Source organism: Lepisma saccharinum, chromosome 25 (assembly GCF_977018435.1).
Source record: "Lepisma saccharinum chromosome 25, izLepSacc3.1, whole genome shotgun sequence".
Taxonomy (NCBI): domain Eukaryota; kingdom Metazoa; phylum Arthropoda; class Insecta; order Zygentoma; family Lepismatidae; genus Lepisma; species Lepisma saccharinum.
In genome coordinates, this window is record NC_139253.1 from 51232273 (window position 1) to 51253103 (window position 20831).

General features: G+C 38.6%; 1 protein-coding gene across 8 annotated transcripts in view; it reads right to left on the minus strand.

Moving 5' to 3' along the window:
* Window positions 1–20831, minus strand: part of ZAP3 (protein) — a 245671-nt gene that overhangs the window by 173596 nt on the left and 51244 nt on the right. For 5 of the 8 annotated variants that reach the window (XR_014440724.1, XM_083111264.1, XM_083111265.1 and 2 more), the window contains exon 4: window positions 18027–18092. The exons of the other annotated variants lie outside the window; for them this stretch is intronic. Coding sequence is in view for 4 of the 5 variants with exons in the window: in XM_083111264.1 (XP_082967390.1) it covers window positions 18027–18092 (66 nt within the window). In the remaining variant the exon portion in view is untranslated. The remainder of the gene's footprint in view (window positions 1–18026; window positions 18093–20831) is intronic. 8 annotated transcript variants of the gene reach the window in all.

Genomic DNA, 20831 nt, shown 5'->3' on the forward strand with positions numbered 1-20831 from the left:
AAAAACCAATTTGATGTCTGAAAATATGATTGAAAGAAAAACACATATTCATTGTAATTGATAATACGAAAATAGTGAAAAATACTTAGAATATATTTTGTTATGAATTTTTCATAAGATATGTTTCATTTCTTTGGTCAGGTCTTAAAATTGTATCCTTTACATTCACATAATGTAGTGGGGCAAGATTGCCCATTTAACACTTGAAATGTCTAGTGCACTTTTTACTTGCGTCGTATTTTATGATTCTCTCTAGTTATCACAAGTAATTACATAGTATTGTCATCAATTGAGGTATCCAAGGACCACTGTCTCTCTGTACTCCTCCATCAGAAATCAGCAGAGATGGGTTGACAACAAGGGCACTTACAGCAAACATAACAACCCTATGACTACAAGTGCTGGAAGTTTTTTCATGATACTGAAAATTTATCATTCTAACATCTTCATGTTGACACAAGTGGATCAAAATATCCCATTCTCCCATGTCAAAATGAGTAAAAAACGATTGGGATATTTTCCAATCACTACACATTTACAGATGATTTTAAGCTCAAAATGCTTCTCTCGTCATAAACTTTTATCCTCTCATATAATGTCTAAGAAACTAAAATTTAAAATAAACAAAACAGTAATTTTGCCTGTAGTATTGTATGGATGTGAAATTTGGTCCCTTACATTAAAAGAGGAACATAAATTAAGAGTATCTGAAAACAAGATCCGTAGGAAAATATTTGGACCTAAAAGGGATGAGGAGGCAGGTGAGTGGATATGGTTACATGATTTTGAACTGCATAATATGTATTCATGTCCAGATATTATTAGAATAATTAAATGAAGACTACTTAGATAGGCAGGGCATGTGGCACGAATGGGAGAGGATAGAAGAGTTTACAGGACTCTTGTTGGGAAACCTGATGGTAAGATACCTGTAGGAAGGAAGGCCAAGACGAAGATGGAGGGATAACGTTGAGATTTACCTAAAGGAAATCGGTAAGGATGGAAAATATGGATTAATCTTGTCCAGGATAGAGACAGATGGAAGGCTTGTGTGGCTCCAGCCACAACTCTTCGGGTTTAGAAATACTAAGAGAGTGGGTATGTTACTTAAGCTCAGAACCTTTCAGCCTTCAAGATCGGATGAGTTAAGAACTTCCAAGTAAAGAAACCCCATGGTGTTCGACATGTTGTGAACTGAGTTAATAGCAAACACAATGTGCAACAGTTTGGATACCCAAACTTCAACCCATTTACGTGATGTAACAGCCCTGCTGATTTTGTTCTTAATGACTAAATATGTCGCAATGATGTGACATGGTTTTGACGTCACTCAAAAAACCGTAAATCTTCTGAAACTACGACAGTTCCAATTACTGCATGTTGATATTGAATATATACAATGTATATATTCAAAATATCGAACTGGGTTCAGTTATTCCCAGGTAGTGGTGGTGTTCTTACTGGAGGAGTCTAGATATAAACTCTGGAGCAAACCAAAATTCCTTATTATGGGGTACAAGGGATTAATTTAGTAAAGTTTGACATGTGAGGAAAACAGCATGTTCCCATCACACTACAATGTGTGTACTCTACAAACTGCAAAAGGATGTATACCTTGTTAATTGTAACACAGAACCTGACTCAAGATAACTCAATCTTGAAGACTAGTGTAAACAATGAACTAAAAAACTCTCAGTGTGTCAACTTAAATTAAGACAGGACTTCACATTGTTCACGCTCAATACCATTACAACCAAGTACGAGGTACTATACTCTGTCCCGGCATTATGTGGAGCAAGGGAACGAAAGTCAAGTCTCTGCCCAAGACGGTCGCAAACAATGAAAACTTGTGAGGAAACGGAATTGCGTGGGGAAAGAAAAGGGACTGCAGTTACCAGCTGTTTGCATCAGCGTTTACGGCTTTGCCCCACCCACTAGTTTCTCCCATTTTCTACCGTTATGTGCAGCATTCCTCCAGAGATTCCCGGGATAGTGTATAGGTGTTTGATGTTCAATGGGAAATCTTGTTTATACTACATAATCCAAATGCAGGATTTGAATTGAAAACCTGATCAAAAAGGGAACCGATATAATGAGAAATTCATATCAAAATATTTTGTAAAACAAATTTCAGTATTTTAATATCATCAATTAAAATTAATATTTTTTCTTTCAAATAACACTGATGAACAAATTTAAACTTTTTTTTGATCCTTTGAACGAAAATAGGTGATTATTTATAATTTGACCCCGCTGAATCCAAATCTGAAAGTAGAAATGCTGTATCACCTATCGTTTTCTCTGGATTTTCATATTTTGTTTTTAATAAAAATTTAATTCCCTTTGTAATAATACATCGAAATTTGAAATTATTTTTGTTTGTTTGCTCACGAAATAAGATTTAAATATTGAAGTGAATAACTATGAAATATTAAAAAAAAATATATATATATAGGACCGATTTTGACTGTTCAATTAAGAAATTTCATGCAAAAAAAGGGGGAAAAACACATTTTTACTCACATTTTCAAAATTTCTTTCTTGAACTCTACAGTTTGTAACTGCCACCAGAAACCTCTTCCTTCAGGTTCCAACAGTAGTCTGCTAAAATGTTCTGTACCGATTTTTCTATATATCGTTTCTCCATGACAGAAATATCCTGGTGAAATCTCTCGCCGCATTTGTCACTAACCCCGCCCAAGTTAGGGGGGAAAAAGTCCAAATGCGAATGTAAAAAGTGAATTTTCAAGGACATATTGCACCCCATGTGCTGATAACACTTCAACAAGTTCTTAACAAGTTTCTTGTAGTTGTCAGATTGCACATTTCCAAGAAAATTACAGCATACTTGTCTGAAAGCTAACCATGCGCATTTCTCTTTTTCTGTTAGCAATTCCACAAAGTTGTCATCATGAATGATCTCACGGATTTGCGGCCCAATAAATATGCCTTCTTTTAACTTACTATCACTGAGATTAGGAAAAAAAATTCTCAAGTACCCAAAACTCTCACCGTGTTTATCCAAAGCCTTAACAAAATTTTTCATCAGCCCTAACTTTATATGCAACGGTGGTAACATAATCTTGTCTTTCTCAAGTAGAGGGTGATTCCTAACACTCTTCTCTCCAGGAATTAAGTTTTTTCGTATGGGCCAATCCACAATGTTGTAATGTTTATCTTTAGTCCGGCTGTCCCATTCGCAAAGAAAGCAACAACATTTTGTAAACCCAGACTGCATGCCTAACAGTATACCAATCATTTTGAGGTCTCCGCATATCTGCCAACCATATTTTTCATAATTTATCACTTTTAATATTGTATCCATATATTCATATGTTTCCTTCATGGTGGAAGAATAGGCAAGGGGTACTGATGGGTATATATTCCCATTATGCAACAATACTACTTTTAAACTATTCTTAGATGGATCTAAAACTAGTCTCCACTCCGTTTGGGTTGTGACTCCTTCCACGTTCTTGCAGAAGGCCTTCTACATCATTGCAGTAAGTTAACTCATTACTAACAGAAAAAATGTGTCAGTGATTGTTGGCGTTTCCGTTATGACACCTTAATGCCATCTTGTAATAAATTCCACCCTCGGAGATGAGAACCTAATAATTCTGCTTGAACTTTAGAAAGGTTGAGGTCTCTGACTAGACCTCTTTTTCTTTAAAAAACAATTATGAATGCTCTGATCGTTTTGTTAAAATACAACTTACACTTCTCTTCACTATACACAATATTACATTCACAATTTCATGAACATACACAAACATAAAATATGGCTACTCGCGAAGTTATCGGAAAGGAAGTTAAGACTCGACTAACCCACAAAAGAACAAATTTTAACAGAGAAACAGGAAATTTCTCTACTGCCAGATGTTTCCTCCACTAAATATTAAGTGCCAGTCATAAACACACAAGGTTACTAAAAGGTTCTTATCCATTTGCTAGGAACCAAACGTTAAGCCGTATGCGGAGCAGGGTGCGGAGACCTGAAACCATAAAACTATAAAATGTGGGTGTTCTGCAAAAACTTTAGGTGATACAGGAAAACGGATGCGATATTCGTTATCAGCACATCTGAATACATAAAGATCACTTAGTTTTATTTAAAGGAGTATTTCATTGTTTATCAGTGTAATAAAACAATTAATAGAATTTCAATTAGTTCTACTTTTATAAATCAAATTGGGTTGTATATAAATTAAATTTAACTTAAAAATATTATATAAGGTAAATTTATAAATACACATAATAGTATTTTAACCCTTAGTACGCCGCGCGGTCTGACGAAAGTAAGCCCAGTGTCGCAGAGGCTTTGAGCGGGAAATTTGAATTCGTATACATAATGGAGAAAAATCGTAATAACTCTGGCACTATGGGACCAATCTACTTCGGATAACTTTTGTTTTGCAGGCAATACATCGGTGCATGCAACAATGTAAAATTTGAATGCCCCAACCGTAGGGGGGTTACGGGCGGGGGCTGCATCCCCCGAATTTCAATGAAAAAACATAAAAATGTGGAGTTTGCCTCCTCTTCTCCAGCTACTTTGGGGAGAAAACCGGAACTTTTGCTTTTTTTTTTTCAAAGAATAGACCTTCCGCAACAGAATGAAACTTGATTCATGTTCGTGGGTGCAATACAATTTGAATAATAAAGGCAAAACTTAAAACTCGATCGAATTTTAGCCAATTTGCATATTATTCATAAAATTGTTATAACTGACACCATGGGACCAATCTACTTCGGATAACTTTTGTTTTGCAGGCAGAAGATCAGTGCATGCAACCATGTAAAATTTGGATGCCCCAACCATGGGGGGGGGGGGGGGGGTTACGGGCGGGGGCTGCATCCACCGAATTTCAATGAAAAAATCATAAAAATGTGGACTTTGCCCCTCTTCTCCAGCTACTTTGGGGAGAAAACCCGAACTTTTGCTTTTTTTCGTTCGTACTTGCATCTTGTGTAGCTACTGTGAATCTTTCTTCCCTGTTGACTCGGCTCTTTGTGGAAATATGTCCGGAAGGAAAGGATTGTGCGTTAGGGAAATCGATGAGCTGTTATATGATACGAACTGTTTTATGGTGAGGCCTTTCCTAACAGAGGAGGGAAGGGAGCCTTTGCAATCATTTGTTTTGTCTATACTTCTGGATAGACGCACGCTTTAGACTCATGCTTCTGGCCTCTGGCTATCGTCAAGCTTCATTGCATTTCTAACAGAGAGGCGACAGAAAGCTGATACCTGCCAAACCTCATCCAATCCCCTCTCTCCTTGCCCCCCCCCCCCCCCCGCCACTACTTCAGCTGGATCACCAGAAAGAAGAATGTGTGCCTTATCAGTACTAAATCACAGCGTTGGAAGCTTGGAGGAAAACAGCATCGTAAATACCAAGCATTTATTGTGTCTGTCAACTGAAGAGCGAACACGTGTTTGGGTGAGCCCAAACACGTGACACATTCCGAGAAAGGAGGGGGGGGGGAATTTGAAATTTTCGAAACAAGATTGCAAAACAAGTTCCCGAACGAACTGTCAGTGTTTCAACCTCAATATACAAATATAAGTGTGGCAAACCCTCGATAATTGTATCTAAAGCTGTTTGTAACATATGTGTTACAGCGGCTACAAGGGACATACTTTTTTTGTAACATATGTGTTACGGCGGCGAACTAAGGGTTAAGGATTCAGTTCGTCTTTTCCACAACGAACAAGAATTCTACCAAACAAAGATTTCTACAAAATCACTATTTTTATTTTTCAAAAATAGATTTGTTGATATATTATGAAAGTTTACACTATTTGGAGCATTTCTGAACAATCTGGAAGTTGACATGTGCCACCGTTCCTGAGATATATATATATAAAATACTGAACATGTCTTGAGTGGCATAACAATTAATTCTACGAAGTCTCTTGCTTTTATAAAAATGTCAATGATTCCGGACTTAACCGCTGGACTGTGATAAAGAGAGACTATTCTGGTGCTGTCCTCCATTTGGAGACACATTTTATGGCGTATTGTTCATTAAAATATATTAAAAGGTATATTGCTTTAAAGCTTATAAATTAGGCTACAACTTTTATTGGAAACAATTTCTTGTCATTTGATTTGTTTAAAAGTTACAAGGCAAAATCTTTAGAAAGTACTAAAAAAAATTCACTTTTTAAAGATTATTGTTTAAATTACAGCAAAACCATCAACATCAAAAAATTAAACAGAATCTCTTTTGTAGCCCATCTAATGAGGATTAAGTCTAAAAAAATATTACCTGTCTACGACCATTAGTTACGGAGATATAGTTCGATTACTGCGAGTCTGCAAAATTGATGTTTGGGGGGTGCTGGGGGGAAGCACCACGACAGGGTGGCTACAAACAAGCAGAAATGAAATTCCCTGACTTTTCCAGGTTTTCCAGGACAAAATTTACATTTTTCCCTGACAATTACAAACTAAACTAAATCGATGTTCTTGCAAATGGAAATAATAAACTGATACAAATCCAGGTATGGATTTGTTAAGTACCAACATTATCTTCTATGAAATTGACTTAATTTGTCTATTCTCTATGATTTTAATTGAAACAGCAAAATAGTGAATTTGGAAAATTATTACAATTAACAAGCTAGGAAAGGATTACGGAATTCTATCATACACAGTAAGTTTAAAATAAAATACTTGATTATTTTTAAAGTTACGACTAAATGAGATAAGAGTGAAGAGTGAATGATTAAGAAATACAATTTGTAATTTATCAGTCTCCTTATACATTCTCGGTATTATATGTTGATATATCCACTGACGTTTAGAACCCTCTGCTTGCAAGAACCACGAGTGCGGACTCATTTTTCGATGCATAAAGCTACTTCTCTCTTCACTGTAAAGCAAGCAACTTAACTCTTGCATATAAGTGAAACAATTGAACTGTACAAAAGAAAGTGTCATATTTCCTTACATTATCAATGGTATTTCTGCTTCAGTACAGGATATCCAAGTGAAGTACTGTGAAACTGACAACATGCAGTTATACCATTATTGCTGACGAAAAGGGTATGTAGATATTAGAAATTTAACGCAAGGAATTTATAGAATTGCATTTTATAGGTACCTCATTTAGCTAACCACACATTAAAACAGGAACACTCTGTTAATAACAGCTTCTGAAAGTTCATATACGAGGGGCGTCCTGAAAAAAGCTCCAACGGTGCCTACACGCAGCACTAGTGGTCGGAGAGCGACACACACACATGCAGGCAGGAGGAAGTGGCATGTAGCTATAATCTGGTACAATTGCAATGCAGCAGTTTTAGGACAGTTCTAGGTTAAAGATTGCAGCTCTCGTACAGTCTCCCATCGACTGCAATGTATCCTACGTGTATTAATCAGATTTTTGCACGCTCAGAATTTGGCATAGAGCCACCAGCAATCGTGTGAGGTGTGCAGACCGGACGTCGTGAGTGATAGATAGTATGGTCAGACGATGGTGCAGACAATTCGCAGAAGGCCAATCGAATGTGCACAACATACAACTGAGTACACGTGGGCCCTTTGCATCACTTCAGGTGAGAGATCTTGGACCACTCCCTGTACAGTCCTGGCCTTGCATGTACGGACTTTCATCTCCTTGTTTAACAAATGACAAATTCCGAAACGATCTGGGGATGTTCGAAAGAATTCGAAACTCAAAGCGGAATCACATACAGTATTGCATCTAGATGTAAAGACGACACTTTGAACACCTCCTTTAACAGGTACGGAAGAGGTTTCTGGCAGGGCAAGGATTTGACAGCTACACTGCGGTAGATATAGTTCCAGTCTTTGCTGTCAGACACACATGCCATGGGCATACAAAATTTAGTGCCATGCTACGACAAATGCCAGAACAAAGGTGGTGATTATGCCGAAAATTAGGTTAGGACTCTCACTGTTACTAATGCAATAAATTACAACTGATATTCTTGTTTTATTTATGCCTAATCGGTAGGGACCTTGACATTTTGTTATTTTCTTTCAAATTGGTGTATTTTTTATATTTTTTACTATTCGGTATTATTTTTCCCAAAACTCACATTTTCATTTTAGAGCATTTTCTGGCAAATATCTGAAATTATACCTCCATCGTGTTTTCAAACTACTGTTTCAAATTGTAAGTCACATGGCCTACGCCTCTTCGTGAGAGTTCGATATCTTGAAAGTTATTTTGGGGAAGTTAGTTTCCATACCCCATTTTAATTTTTAGGTAAGGGTTTTAGATAATGGAATTTTCCCCGTATATACTGAAGGGTGCATAATGACCATAAGTGGCAACGCACCCAAAAAATTTAAATCAATCAATCTCACGTGACAGAAACCGATACATTATGGCACCAAAAATTGGCATTGTCTTTTTTTGACTTGTTAGTGTAACGCATCCTAAAATTCGCGTTTCTTGGATCGCGGCTGAAGGTGGGGGTGATGTGATCAGAGCACCACACTCCTGGCTACCTTTATCCCTCAAAGTTTCCTCCAGGTACCCGCTTGATATGATGCTGGGTGGGCGCCGGAGCAGTTTGAATAGGTGGAAAAGATCCCGGGTCTCTCGCATGGTAGTCAGACGCCCTAACGACTGAGCTCCATTATTTCTCACTCGACAAAACCGATGGTGCGCACTTAGCTTGGTAATTCAAAACACATCTCGCGCGATACGCACTCGATCTCCTGTTAGAACTCTGCCACTTTGCTCTGTGATGCAAATGGTTTTGATAGAAGTGAAAAAATCGTGGGAAATACATAATTTAATGTGGCTGTCGGAATTATTCCATGTATAACAAGCATTATAGTTTACTCTTGAATAAAATGTTGGAAAACTTGCACATTCTATGTACACAAAAATGGCCTAGAAAAGACAAGAATGTTGGATTTCATTGAATTTTTCGTTGTTTTAGGACATTTTTTTAAAAAAAAATCGCTAAAAACGCCAATTCGCATTTTATGCCAAATACGCATTATTTCGATATTTCGCACGGGCGAAAATGTGTCCAGACATCACTGCACATTCATAAACACAACTTACTATTTTTCACGGTTTTCGCGTTTGCGAAAAATCAGTCCCTACTAATTGGAAATTACTTTCGGGCCACCCCTCGTATAAATCAGTAGATGGAAAGTGAAAATTTAGCAGGGCTGGCAGAGAAAAGTCAATTCTGCAAGAAAGTGATTTGCTTTTATGATTGAATGATTCGAGGAGTTTATGATATTAAAATATTTACGTATTTATTATTAGTATTTTGTTTCATAATATTGGACATTAACTTCACTCAGTGAGAGATTAATGACCATCTCTCACGAGTTTAAACAGACAGGACAGAGAGTGGCGTTAATTTCATTTGCAATACTGTTGTTGTTGCAGTAAATTTGAGGTTGGGAGCATGCACTTGCCAATTTTTATAACGTTCACCAATGCAGATTTGTGTGTCACTTTATCGTGATAGTATTCAATATACCTAGTCTTACCATAAATACTGTCCCAAAGTTGTAAGTAAATAGACACAAAATGGTGAGAGATATTGTAATATCAGAATAACATGAGGTGCATGGATGCATTATGAACCAAAATCACAAATAATTATTCGAAATGGCCAGCTTTAGCACTGACACACTTCTGAAGTCTTCGTGGCCACTCATCAATGGAATTACGCAACACATCAAGTGGAAACTCCGCAGCTGCCTTCTGAAGAGACCGCTTTAAACTGTCAATATTGGGATGTCTCTTCTTGCAAGCCATCTCTTGAAGCTTGGACCACAATTTGTAGTCCAAAGGGTTTAAGTCTGGACTGGCAGAGGGCCAATCTGACGTGGAAATGAAGTCAGGAACATTTGCCTCCAACCACTGCTGGGTGGTGAGTGCTTTGTGTGCTGGGGCTGAGTCCTGCTGGAAGCTCCAGTTCTCTCCATGGAAGATGGTGTCGGTAAGATTCTTGCATCGTTCTTCAAGCACTGTCTGCTGGTACACTTTGGCTGATGTTTTTACCCCTTTTTCACAGAAATGGAGCGTGCCCTCATAGCAAATGTTCCAGACTTCATTTCCACTTAAGATTGGCCTTCTGCAAGTCTGGACCTATACCCTTTGGACTACAAATTGTGGTCCAAGCTTCAGGAGATGGCTTGGAAGAACAGACATCCCAATATTGAAAGTTTAAAGCGGTCGGTCTCTTCTGAAGGCAGTTGCTCATTTTCCAGTCGATGTGTTGCGTAATTCAATTGATGAGTGGCCACGAAGACTTCAGAAGTGTGTCAGTGCTAAAGGTGGCCATTTCGAATAATTATTTGTGATTTTGGTTCATAATGCATCCATGCACCTCATGTTATTCTGATATTACAATATCTCTCACCATTTTGTGTCTATTTACTTACAACTTTGGGACAGTATTTATGGTAAGACTAGGTATATATATATATTTTTGTTGGATGTTGCAGTCCGAAGACATCCGACAAAAATCAATTCCTTACGAGTGCCATGCATGTAATTTGTCGCATTTTGTAGTGCGATACTTTGTCGGGTGGCGATATTCGTTTCCATGTTCCTTCAGTTTGTCCAACAAAATGCCTTACTACGACGTCCGACAACTATCGACGGCGCCACCTGCTCCCATCCCCTCCATCTGTTGACAGTTCTGTCCCCTTACTACTCCCATACCGACAATAAAAATGATAATTCAATGCATTTTCCACGTAATATTTAGAGGCTTAACACATTTTTCTGCCCCTCCGGAAATTTCTCTCTCTCCTCCTGCCATCACTGGTTTCTGGCGCCGTGGTTGTGTTGTGCATTAAAGGGGCTTAAAAGTTGAGGCCAAAACTTAGCAACAAGATTTCCTGTTCCCGTGTAGAGTTCCATAACGATATCTTAAAAAATAATAATAAAAAGTCAATCAAGACAAAATTCCCTGACATTTCCCTGACTTTTTTTGACACCTCAAATTCCCTGACTTTTCCCGGTTTTCCAGGTTTTCCAGGTCTGTCGCCACCCTGCACGAGGAGGGGACTTTTGGGATTTTGCACTACTTGTAGTGTTCTAACAACTGACCAAAATTCAGTTTTTACGGAATTATTCCCGACACTGGCCTTTTTTTTTTGTCCTTTATTGACTGAGCTACAAACAATCGTTCGGATGCAGAGACCTGATCCAATACAGGATGGACATCGACGATGCAACCTCAAAGTTTGCCAAGCAGTACAAGATGGCTCTCCATTTACATGAAGAGATAAGGACACAACTGAAGTCTATGCAAGACAGTGGAATGATTTCGGAATGCCATGGATCGAAATTCCGCAATCCCATACTGTTGGTGAAGAAACCAGATGGTTCATGAAGGGCGATCCGAGATTTTCATCTCCTAAATAGTTGAATGGCTGGAGAGACATTTGCTATATAAGCAACCGTTTTTATTTTCTCTAATATGGCAGGCATCAAATATTTCATCAAAACTGATGTGGCGAGTTCATTTTATCAAGTTGAATTAACCCCCGATTGTAAGCACTAGAAGTCATTTAGATTGCCCCATATTGGAGCATTCCAGTTCAAGAGAATGGTGATGGGGTGCATAACAAGTTCCAATGTTCTTTCACACTTGTTGCATTTCATTTTGCACGGCATTCGAGAAACGCAAGTAGCAAGTTATATGGATATCTGAATATTTGATCGAACATTTCAAGGACTAATAAAAACTACAAGAGAAGGTTTCCTGTGTCTCAGATTTGGCAAACTCAGAGCAAAAATAAAGAAATGATCTTTTGCCTAGAATAAGACGTTAATTTTGGGACATGCTCCAAACGAATATGAGATTAAATTGTCAGAAAAAACACTCTCAGCTTCAAAAAAACTTCAACTACATAAGAAACAAGTGCGATCATTTCTAGGACTAGCGAGCTCGTCAAGACCTAAAATCAAGAATTTTGGACCCATCACAGAGCCACTTTTCTAACTCACCAAGAAGAACGAAAAATTCAAGTGCAATCCAGACACTGAAAAAAGTTTGCAGGCCTAAAAGAGGCAATCCTTACGGCCTGAGCTTTATCCCCTCCCAGAAAAGACCTTCCACACATTGTGTACATTGACGGATTGAAGTTAGGACTCTGTTGTTTTCTAGAAAAGCCAAACGCCGACATGCCAAATTTGCATGCAGTGGCATATGCATCGAGACATCTCACAGAGAGGGAGCTCGAAACAGCAGCAATGTACTTAGTTTTGAAGTCATTTCATTTTTACCTCCTGAATAAACATTTCACACTCTATACGGACAGCCACAGCCTGGCGCACATTCAGAGATCAAAGAATTTGACAGGGCCATTAGCGAGGAAAACGAGTGCAACTTTTCGATTATGTATATTGGTGGCAAGAACAGTCATCGTCAGCAATGCCCTCAAGATTCCCGGTGGATGAACCACCAACCATTACAGAAGGGGAAAAGTTTCTGGAGCAAATATACACCATTACTGAAGACACAGAAGTGGCTACAGTGGAAAGACAGGATGAATATTTTTCAGAAACAATTAAGATTCTGAAAAATAAGCACGATGCCAAGCAGGAATATGAGCACACAGCACATTCGTACGAACTGTACAACAGCCATTTGCACAGAATACACAAATTGGCAAACACCCAGAGGAAACTTTTGTGCATCCAAAATTATTAAGGAAAGGTTTATTTGAAGAAATACATGGAGGAGAAAGTGGATTGTGTCACCAAGAAGCAGGAAAAACTTTGAAGTTTATGCAGCAAAGATATTACTTTCTGTCCATGCGGCAATTTGTGTACTGGCAAGCAAAGAGTTGCAAAATCTGTCAGACAGTCAAGCAAGCATCGGGATGCAAACCAAATTCACTGCAAACTTATTCCAAGTATGAAGTACCTTTCACACAGATACACTTCGAATTACGGGGACCAGTAGTAACAACACGTCCAGCTGGTGAGAAATATCTCTTGAGCATATTAGATACGACCACAAGGTATTATCAGCATACCTCTTCAATTTTATAATGCCAACAGCATGGCCAGAGATGTCCATTTGACTTCGGCCTCCGAGCTCAAGGACGGCCTCAGCCTCCGAACTTCATCTCAGCCTCAGCCTTCAAACACCAAGTCTAACTCCGGCCTCCAACGCCTCAGACTCCAAACTCCATCTCAGGCTTCGGAGGCTGTTTCCAACTACTCCGAAATTGTTTCTAGGACAGAGTTTGTTCTTGATATTTTCGAAAAGAAGGGTAAATAATGAACAATGGATACTGTGACGAGCCATCACACATGGGCGTAACTTGGGACCAAACATCGGGAGGCGGAAAAATCGAAAGAGGGTTTAACTTTTATGGGAAAACGCAGAATCAAGAAGTTTTCCATTCCATTAGAATAGTGTCCAGACCTAGTTTTCTACATTTCAGAAATAATTAAATTTACTCAATTTTCTCAGGTCCCAGGAGGTTAACAAAAACTTGTAAACATTAATAAATTTGGAAATTTGTGGAAGAAGTGTCCCTTGCCACCACCAAGTTACGCCTATGATCTCACATAACCTCAGTTCCGAATACAACATTGCTGAGATTATGATATGTGAAAAACTTACTTTAGTGTCCTAATATTGCATACAGAGAATTACATTAATTCAAATGATATTATTTATTCTAAAATTTTAGGTGCATGCACAGATAAACAGGAAATATACTCGTACAAATATAAAATAATGCAAATGCTTTAAGTTAACCAGGTCAATTTATCCTTCCTTTCCTGCAAATAAGAATTTAATTCAAACTATTGTGAATCATTTGTGAGCAATTAGCACAATATGTAACACAAGTTCATTTTTTCAGACATTGTCTTTAAAACTTTCTTTTTTTGTTAAAAGAGTGCAAATTGTTTTGTCTTTTTCATTGTGAACAATGGTGCATGGAATTGAGGCATTTATTCAAATTGGCACAATTGAAAAAAATAATGCTTTATGCTAGAATTACTTGAACTGAAGATTTCCAGCAAAGGTGAATTTCGTACAAAAGAGTATTAATAGTTTGTTAACCTTCAACGAACTTATATGAATAAACTGTAATTCTAAATTATAAATAGCAATGTTAATACAGTGTAATTGTGCATTGGAAAAAGAAAATTGAAGTAACTGCATGTTCAGTGTTTATTTTATTGTTCTTTTTTATTTTAAGGTGAATTTTTAAGTGCCTATTTTAGTGCCCTCTTAATTTTACTGATATAGTGCCTTTTTAAGTGTCTATTTTTATCATTTTTGGGGCCTATTTGCCTGCCTAATTGAGAGGTTTTTAGTGCCTATAAATCTACACCCTATCATTAGGATGATGATGATAATAACAATTGTTACTATTTGTACTGTTCAAGTTTTATCAATGGTCTGATCCCCCTTATAAAAAAATCAGCGACATTCATAGTACTACACTTTTACAAGTCCACCCCCCCCCCCTTCCCCTCCAACAATAATCCTGCGTACGTCAGTGGACGTGGTTACTATAAAGTCGAGAAGTTGCGGGGAAAAGACAGCACCCCATGCAACAGGAGTCAAACGAGATGGCAAATAAAGGAAAGCTCCTAAGCCCCGAGGCCCAAATCACCTCTGGTATGTCTCCAAACAACCACTATAGCTCTTTTCAGTTCTTACGGTGGGCACTCTAGAAACTGGCAGGGGAAGTGGGGAGCGGCGAAACGACCTACACAGCGCAAAGAGACAGGCTGGTTAAAGAGAGAAACTGCAGAGTTGCCAGAAAAGCAGGAAAGGTGAGTTGAAATCGAAAGAACCATGAAATAAAGACGTCCCACTGTTCGCGTATGGCCTGAGTATGCGTATTATCCCCATTTGGTGGTCAGTAGAATACCGATAAGTGTATGATATAAAATGTATAAAAAGGTTAATTGACAAGAGAATGAAAAACAATTGGTTTACAAAAACAGAGACATGTCAGGTGTATGGTATCAGCTCTCTCCGTCAGAAATCGTTTACAGTCTTTGCACTTTTTGAACTTGAACTCCATAGACTTCAGTATCCTCCACAACGACGAAACTCCCCACTGAACGCTTATTTGTGTTTGCAAATCAATGTGTAACTTGTTCAGTGTTGGATATTCACCCTTTACATAATACCCCGAGGATAATTTTTCTTATTATATCTTTATCGCAACAGTCGATTGCCTTGGTGATACTGTTCCTTTTTATTCGTTTGTGCGGTGATTCAAATGACGTGGAACCCGACCCCTCAAAACTGTATATGCCTTCCCTAACAATACGCTGCACAGTTCGCGTACTCATTCCACAAGCTTCCGACACTCTCTGTTGCACTTTGTGCACACTTACCAAGGGACCACTGTTTTCTGCTTCCTTTTGAAAATATTCATGAACCCTACTGATTATTTTCCTGCCCTGGCTACGAACTACCACCTTTCCGTTCGCTATCATACGATACTTACTGCGTTGATAAACACAAAGCTCCGATTGGAACAACGAGAGTACAAATTAACGTCACACCACATGCCACATACACGTTTATCAACGAAACAATGCAGTTAGGCAATACACGACTCGACAACAATTACTCCCATGCACATTATTCCTACATTCCGCTCATAACACACACGAATCAACACTGGGACAAAACACCATCAGCAGCGTGACCAATTGGCAACACAGCAACGTGCAGAACGAGATTAGCGCTGCAGCTTCCTCCCGCGACTGCTTAATTCTCGGCTCCACCGCTAGGTGGTCTGTTCTCTAGTTGGTCAGCGGCATGTTCCCCGCTCCCCACTTCCCGTGCCAGCTTCTAGAGTGCCCGCCGTAAGAACTGAAAAGAGCTATAGTAGAAGCCAGGCTTGCTTTCTGAAAGACATTTCATATAATCCAAATTTATTAATAATTCTCATAGTACAATCTCTTGGAAACGAGATGTAGCTTTCGTGGTGGTATTGAGCTGTGTGTGATCGAATTCTGCTCCGAGTTCAAGGTCGGCCTCCAGTTTCGCACAGTCTCAGCCTCCGAACTCAGTCTTAGCCTCGGCCTTACATGGTCTTAGCCTCAGAGCTTAGTCAGCCTCCAGCCTCACACAACCTCAGCCTCCGAACTCCATCTCGGCTTTGGCCTCGCAAGGCTCCAGGAGGCCAGACATCTCGTAGCTTGTCAGATGGATTGACAAATGAAATTTTTCTAAAATTTGGGACACCCGATATTCTAACAGCAGATAGAGCAAACACTCAAACCTATAAAATTATGAAAGACCTCTCAGAAAAGTTAGGAATACTGAAAATCATAGGAATACATTTGAAAACCATAGACGCAGAAATGCAATTCTCCAATGGAATTGTAGAGAGAGCAATTTTGTATGTCAAATGGATGCTGAAGGCTTGTATTTTTGAATTCTGAAACAGGTCAGAAAGACTGCTTTCGACAAATTACAAATACGTTTCAAAACTATAAAGAAATACGCAGATAGCAAAAACCCGCAACCTCAGTATATTTTAGGTCAGAAGGTTTTACTCAAGAATTGTGAAAAACTAAGTATGCTGACCAAGGCAGTAATTTATTTTATTAAAAACAAACTAAACGTAACGTTTCTACCTTCTACTATCATGTATCAACTATCATGTACAGAGACTGATGAAGACCTTGCTAGAATGGTCAGCATACAAAGTTTTTCATAATCATGGAAACAAGGCTTAATGGTGTTATAATCAAGAATTGTAGGTGGTGCCAAAATTTTTGGAAGCAGATGTATTACACAACCTCAATGACAATTTTGCATTAGTAAGATACTATAGAAAGGCAGGAAAATAAATAATAGCATCAGTAAAAACATCGAGACTTAAGCTGTACTACAAAGAAGAGGAAGAAAATAATAAGCTTCAGAGTCCATAACCAAAACCACGGAAGGAAAAAAGAGTTCCTCAAGCCGCACAAAAAAACCCTGCATTTTCAACAATTTGTTTCTGTAATTCAACATACAATTTCCCTCTCCTTCCTAGATTTTTTTCCAGTCGTAACTTTCGGCTCCGTTCCGATTAGCCTTTATACATGTTGCAAAGGATGGAGCCCTAACTCCACATGCCCTATACACCTTCATGGTGTGGTGTACTATACTTTGCTAAAAGTCAAAGCTTTCCCGATGGGTGGGTAGTGTAAGGGCATGTATGGCTCGGCCAAGAGAATCAAAAGAGAACCAAAGTTATCTTCACAAAGTTCATGGCTACCAGCAGCTATGTCAGATAAGGCATTCCTTACTTGTGAGGCAGTGGCTGTTGGTTCCGGATGGAAAAGTCAGGGAATTTCGCAAGAAAAGCGGAAGAAAAGGGGTCACCGAGGAGTCATGGCAGAAGGAGGGAGTGGAGAATCGGGAAGTCTGTTAGTCTTTCTCGTACATTGAGGTGGTCAGGAGTGGAACATCGAATGGATTAAGTTTGACAGATTAGCCCTTGCACGGCCAATTATTGCCCACCTTCACCAGAGGGTTCGCTCCGATAGTATCAGTAGTAAGGTTGTAAATAAATGATCTGTGGGACAAAAAAAATGTAGCAAGTCATTTAGATCCCCTTACGGATTCCCCAAGGTAAAGAGAAAAAACATTTATTGGTTGCTTTGCTTTCTAAAGTGACTTGCTCATTTCATTTTTATGTGCAGACAGGCATCTTCCACCTTTCAAACCAGCATGATGTGAAAGACTAGAAAGAACTATACTCTAATTTTGAAGCTTAAACTGTTGTAGTTGACATCATGCTTATATATGAAGGGCAAAAGAGTACAGATTTGCCTGTTTGAAATGTTGGCAATAACAGCTTTTGTTACAATTTACCAACTAATAAAATATGAAAGAAAGATATCTACAGAAATACCACATTCAAAAGAAAATAAACAAAATTTGGATGTGTGTATACAGAAAGGAATATGATTTATTATACTGTTGGCTATTTTCCTAGATATAAATATTATGTTAAAATTTAATTGTTTCAGTTAATCTTAGGTGAGAATTAAGTGATTAACAGGAATGACTTTACCACAGCATTTTTTGATCTCAAGTCAAATGAAGATGGAGTCCAATACGGCACAGCACACTCGTGTCCCTACAGATATAAATAAATGATATGTTTAACTGAAGCCAAGAAATTTTTTTATAACATGAATTAAATTCATTAATTTCTTAATGTTTTAATTATGCCTAGGCACATTTGATAAAGTTAAAAATGTATCTTTAAAGGGCACGCACAAACCTCAGTTATTGGATCCTCAATTGTTCACATTTCCCGTTATCTTTGAGGAGTGGATGAAGTGAGTTAGATAAACTCACAATTTAATTAGAATACATGAAAACGTATACAGTGAACAGCCATGTTTTAACATTATCACTTATTTCTGCTCTCTCTGTGCACATTTTGACCTATTATTTTTTCCGCACAATGAAAAACCAAAAAATTTAGGACCAAATTAGAGAGCACATGATGTGCTTCTTAGAAGAAAAAAAAAAAAGGTCATTACTATTTGTTTACTATTTGTTTACATCAAAATGTATAATCTATAATTAAGTAGAAACATTACTAACACAGGTCTGTCAAGATTTTGCAGCACGAATTAATATAAGTCAAATCAAGTGGCCTGATGTCAGATATATATATATATATATTGGCATATCACATACAGATTTTGTACAATTCCAATTTTATTAATCATGATGATATAGCGTTAATAGTATTAGAAGCACTGCTTTTAACATTAGCAGAATGATAAATGTGGTGTCCTGTAATGTATTTGTTTGTGTAATGATTAAATGACACCAGCATTGGATATATATGCTCCTGAAGCCTCTACTGGGGATCCAACTTACGAACTTCATGCCAAACACCAATGTTTGAACCACTCTACAAAATGAAGTTCTATGCACAGTTTGTTCTGCTTTTATTATGAACAAAATAGTGATTCTGTTATTGCTACAATGAGATTTGGTTCACCCCATGACCATGTCATTTGCTCACATGAGTTTGTATTTAGCATATTTTAAAATAAAATTAGACCAGGACTAAACATAGGCTCCACATGTTGTGTGGAAAAACATGCATAGAAAATCTGACAGTGGTACATTAATGTTCGTTCACCCATGCCTTTTAATATTCTAATGGTTTGGCGTGAGCAGCAAAACCATTATAATGACTGTTATTGTTGTTTGTAATGAATGTGGGTTCAATACCAAAAGGAAGAAAAACATTGAATACCTAAATTTACAATCAGCAATACGACCTCTCCCACATGGACCAGATGTTCCAATTTCAACACCACCAACATTACCAGAGAGTGAAATGTCATCCATTTCAAATGCTGAAGAAGAAGATTAAATTTTTCTCCAGGTTCAGAGGATGATAATCCACAACATTAACTCGGTCAGAATTTAATGATTTGGAACGTGCCTTAAACCACACGAAAGAGTGGACGTTTGGGAAACGTTAAGAAACCCTCGGGCATAGTGTGTATAGAAAACCCACCCACACTGACCTGTACCTAAATGCCAATAGCTTCCATCACAAAGCACAACGCCTCGCCGTTCTGAACACTCTAGCCCACAGGGCAGTAACCGTTTCTCACCAGGAGAATCTACAATCAGAATTCACCCACCTCACAACCAGTCTACAGCAGAATGGATACCACATCAGAGATATCAACAGGGCCATCAACAAGGCAGTTTCATTTCAGCAGACACTAAGCACGGATAACAGTGTGGCCCTTAGATGGGCCGATTCTTCACAGCCAAGAGAAGCCGAACATGAAGACGAGGCCCTTACAAGGACCGATACAGCATCGCACAGCCCCTCTACCAGCAACAACACAGGACAAGAACGCCCTACTGTAACAGTTTTGCCATTCGTAGGACACACCTCCGGGAAGTTAAGCAGAATTCTAGCCAGGCACGGGGTGAAGACAATTCACAGACCACCACTGAAAACCAAGGCCCTACTCCATTCAGTCAAAGATGACCTAGAACTACGTATTCCAGGAGTATACCGAATACCCTGCGAGTGTGGGACACCATACATAGGCCAAACGGGATGCACCATTGAGCAGCGGCGGAATGAACATCAACGTAATATCAGATTATTCCAACCGGAAAAGTCAGGACTTGCTGAACACAGCATCACCGAGGGACACAGGATTTTATTTGCCAACACCAAAATAATAGCCAAATGTGCCGGTTACTGGGACCGATGGGTAAAGGAGGCCATAGCCATATCACGGGAAAGCATCAATCTGAACAGGGATGTGGGACTCCAACTCAAGTCACACCTGGAACAGGACACTTCTCTGTAAAAACAAGACACCAGCCAATGAGAATACCAGGATCCAGAGAGAGCCGATAGGAAGACAGAACCCAAACTCCGCCACATTATAGTCACGTATATTAACCTACACTGGTCTCCATTTCAACATTCCCTGAAGATGAGAGCAATGTATGCCCTCGAAACGTTGGAATCCAGCTCCAATTTAACCTGGCTGGTAACCTGAGAACACTTGTTCGAAAAAGACTGTTGATTTGTTGACTCTAGCAAAAGAAACCTAAAGGATGTTCTTCTTCACAATGGCAATCAACTGACATGAGTGCCAACTGCTCATTCAACATCACTTAAAGAAACCCATGAAACTGCATAGATTGTTTTAGAAGAAAAAAATAAACACATTGAACATAAGTAGTACATGTGCTGTGATCTGAAGATGTGTGGATTTTATTGGGACAGCAAGGAGGGTACACTAAATTCCAATGGTTTTTGTGCAAATGGTACAAAGACTGGGCAGTTTCCAATTGGTCCTAAAGAAAAGAT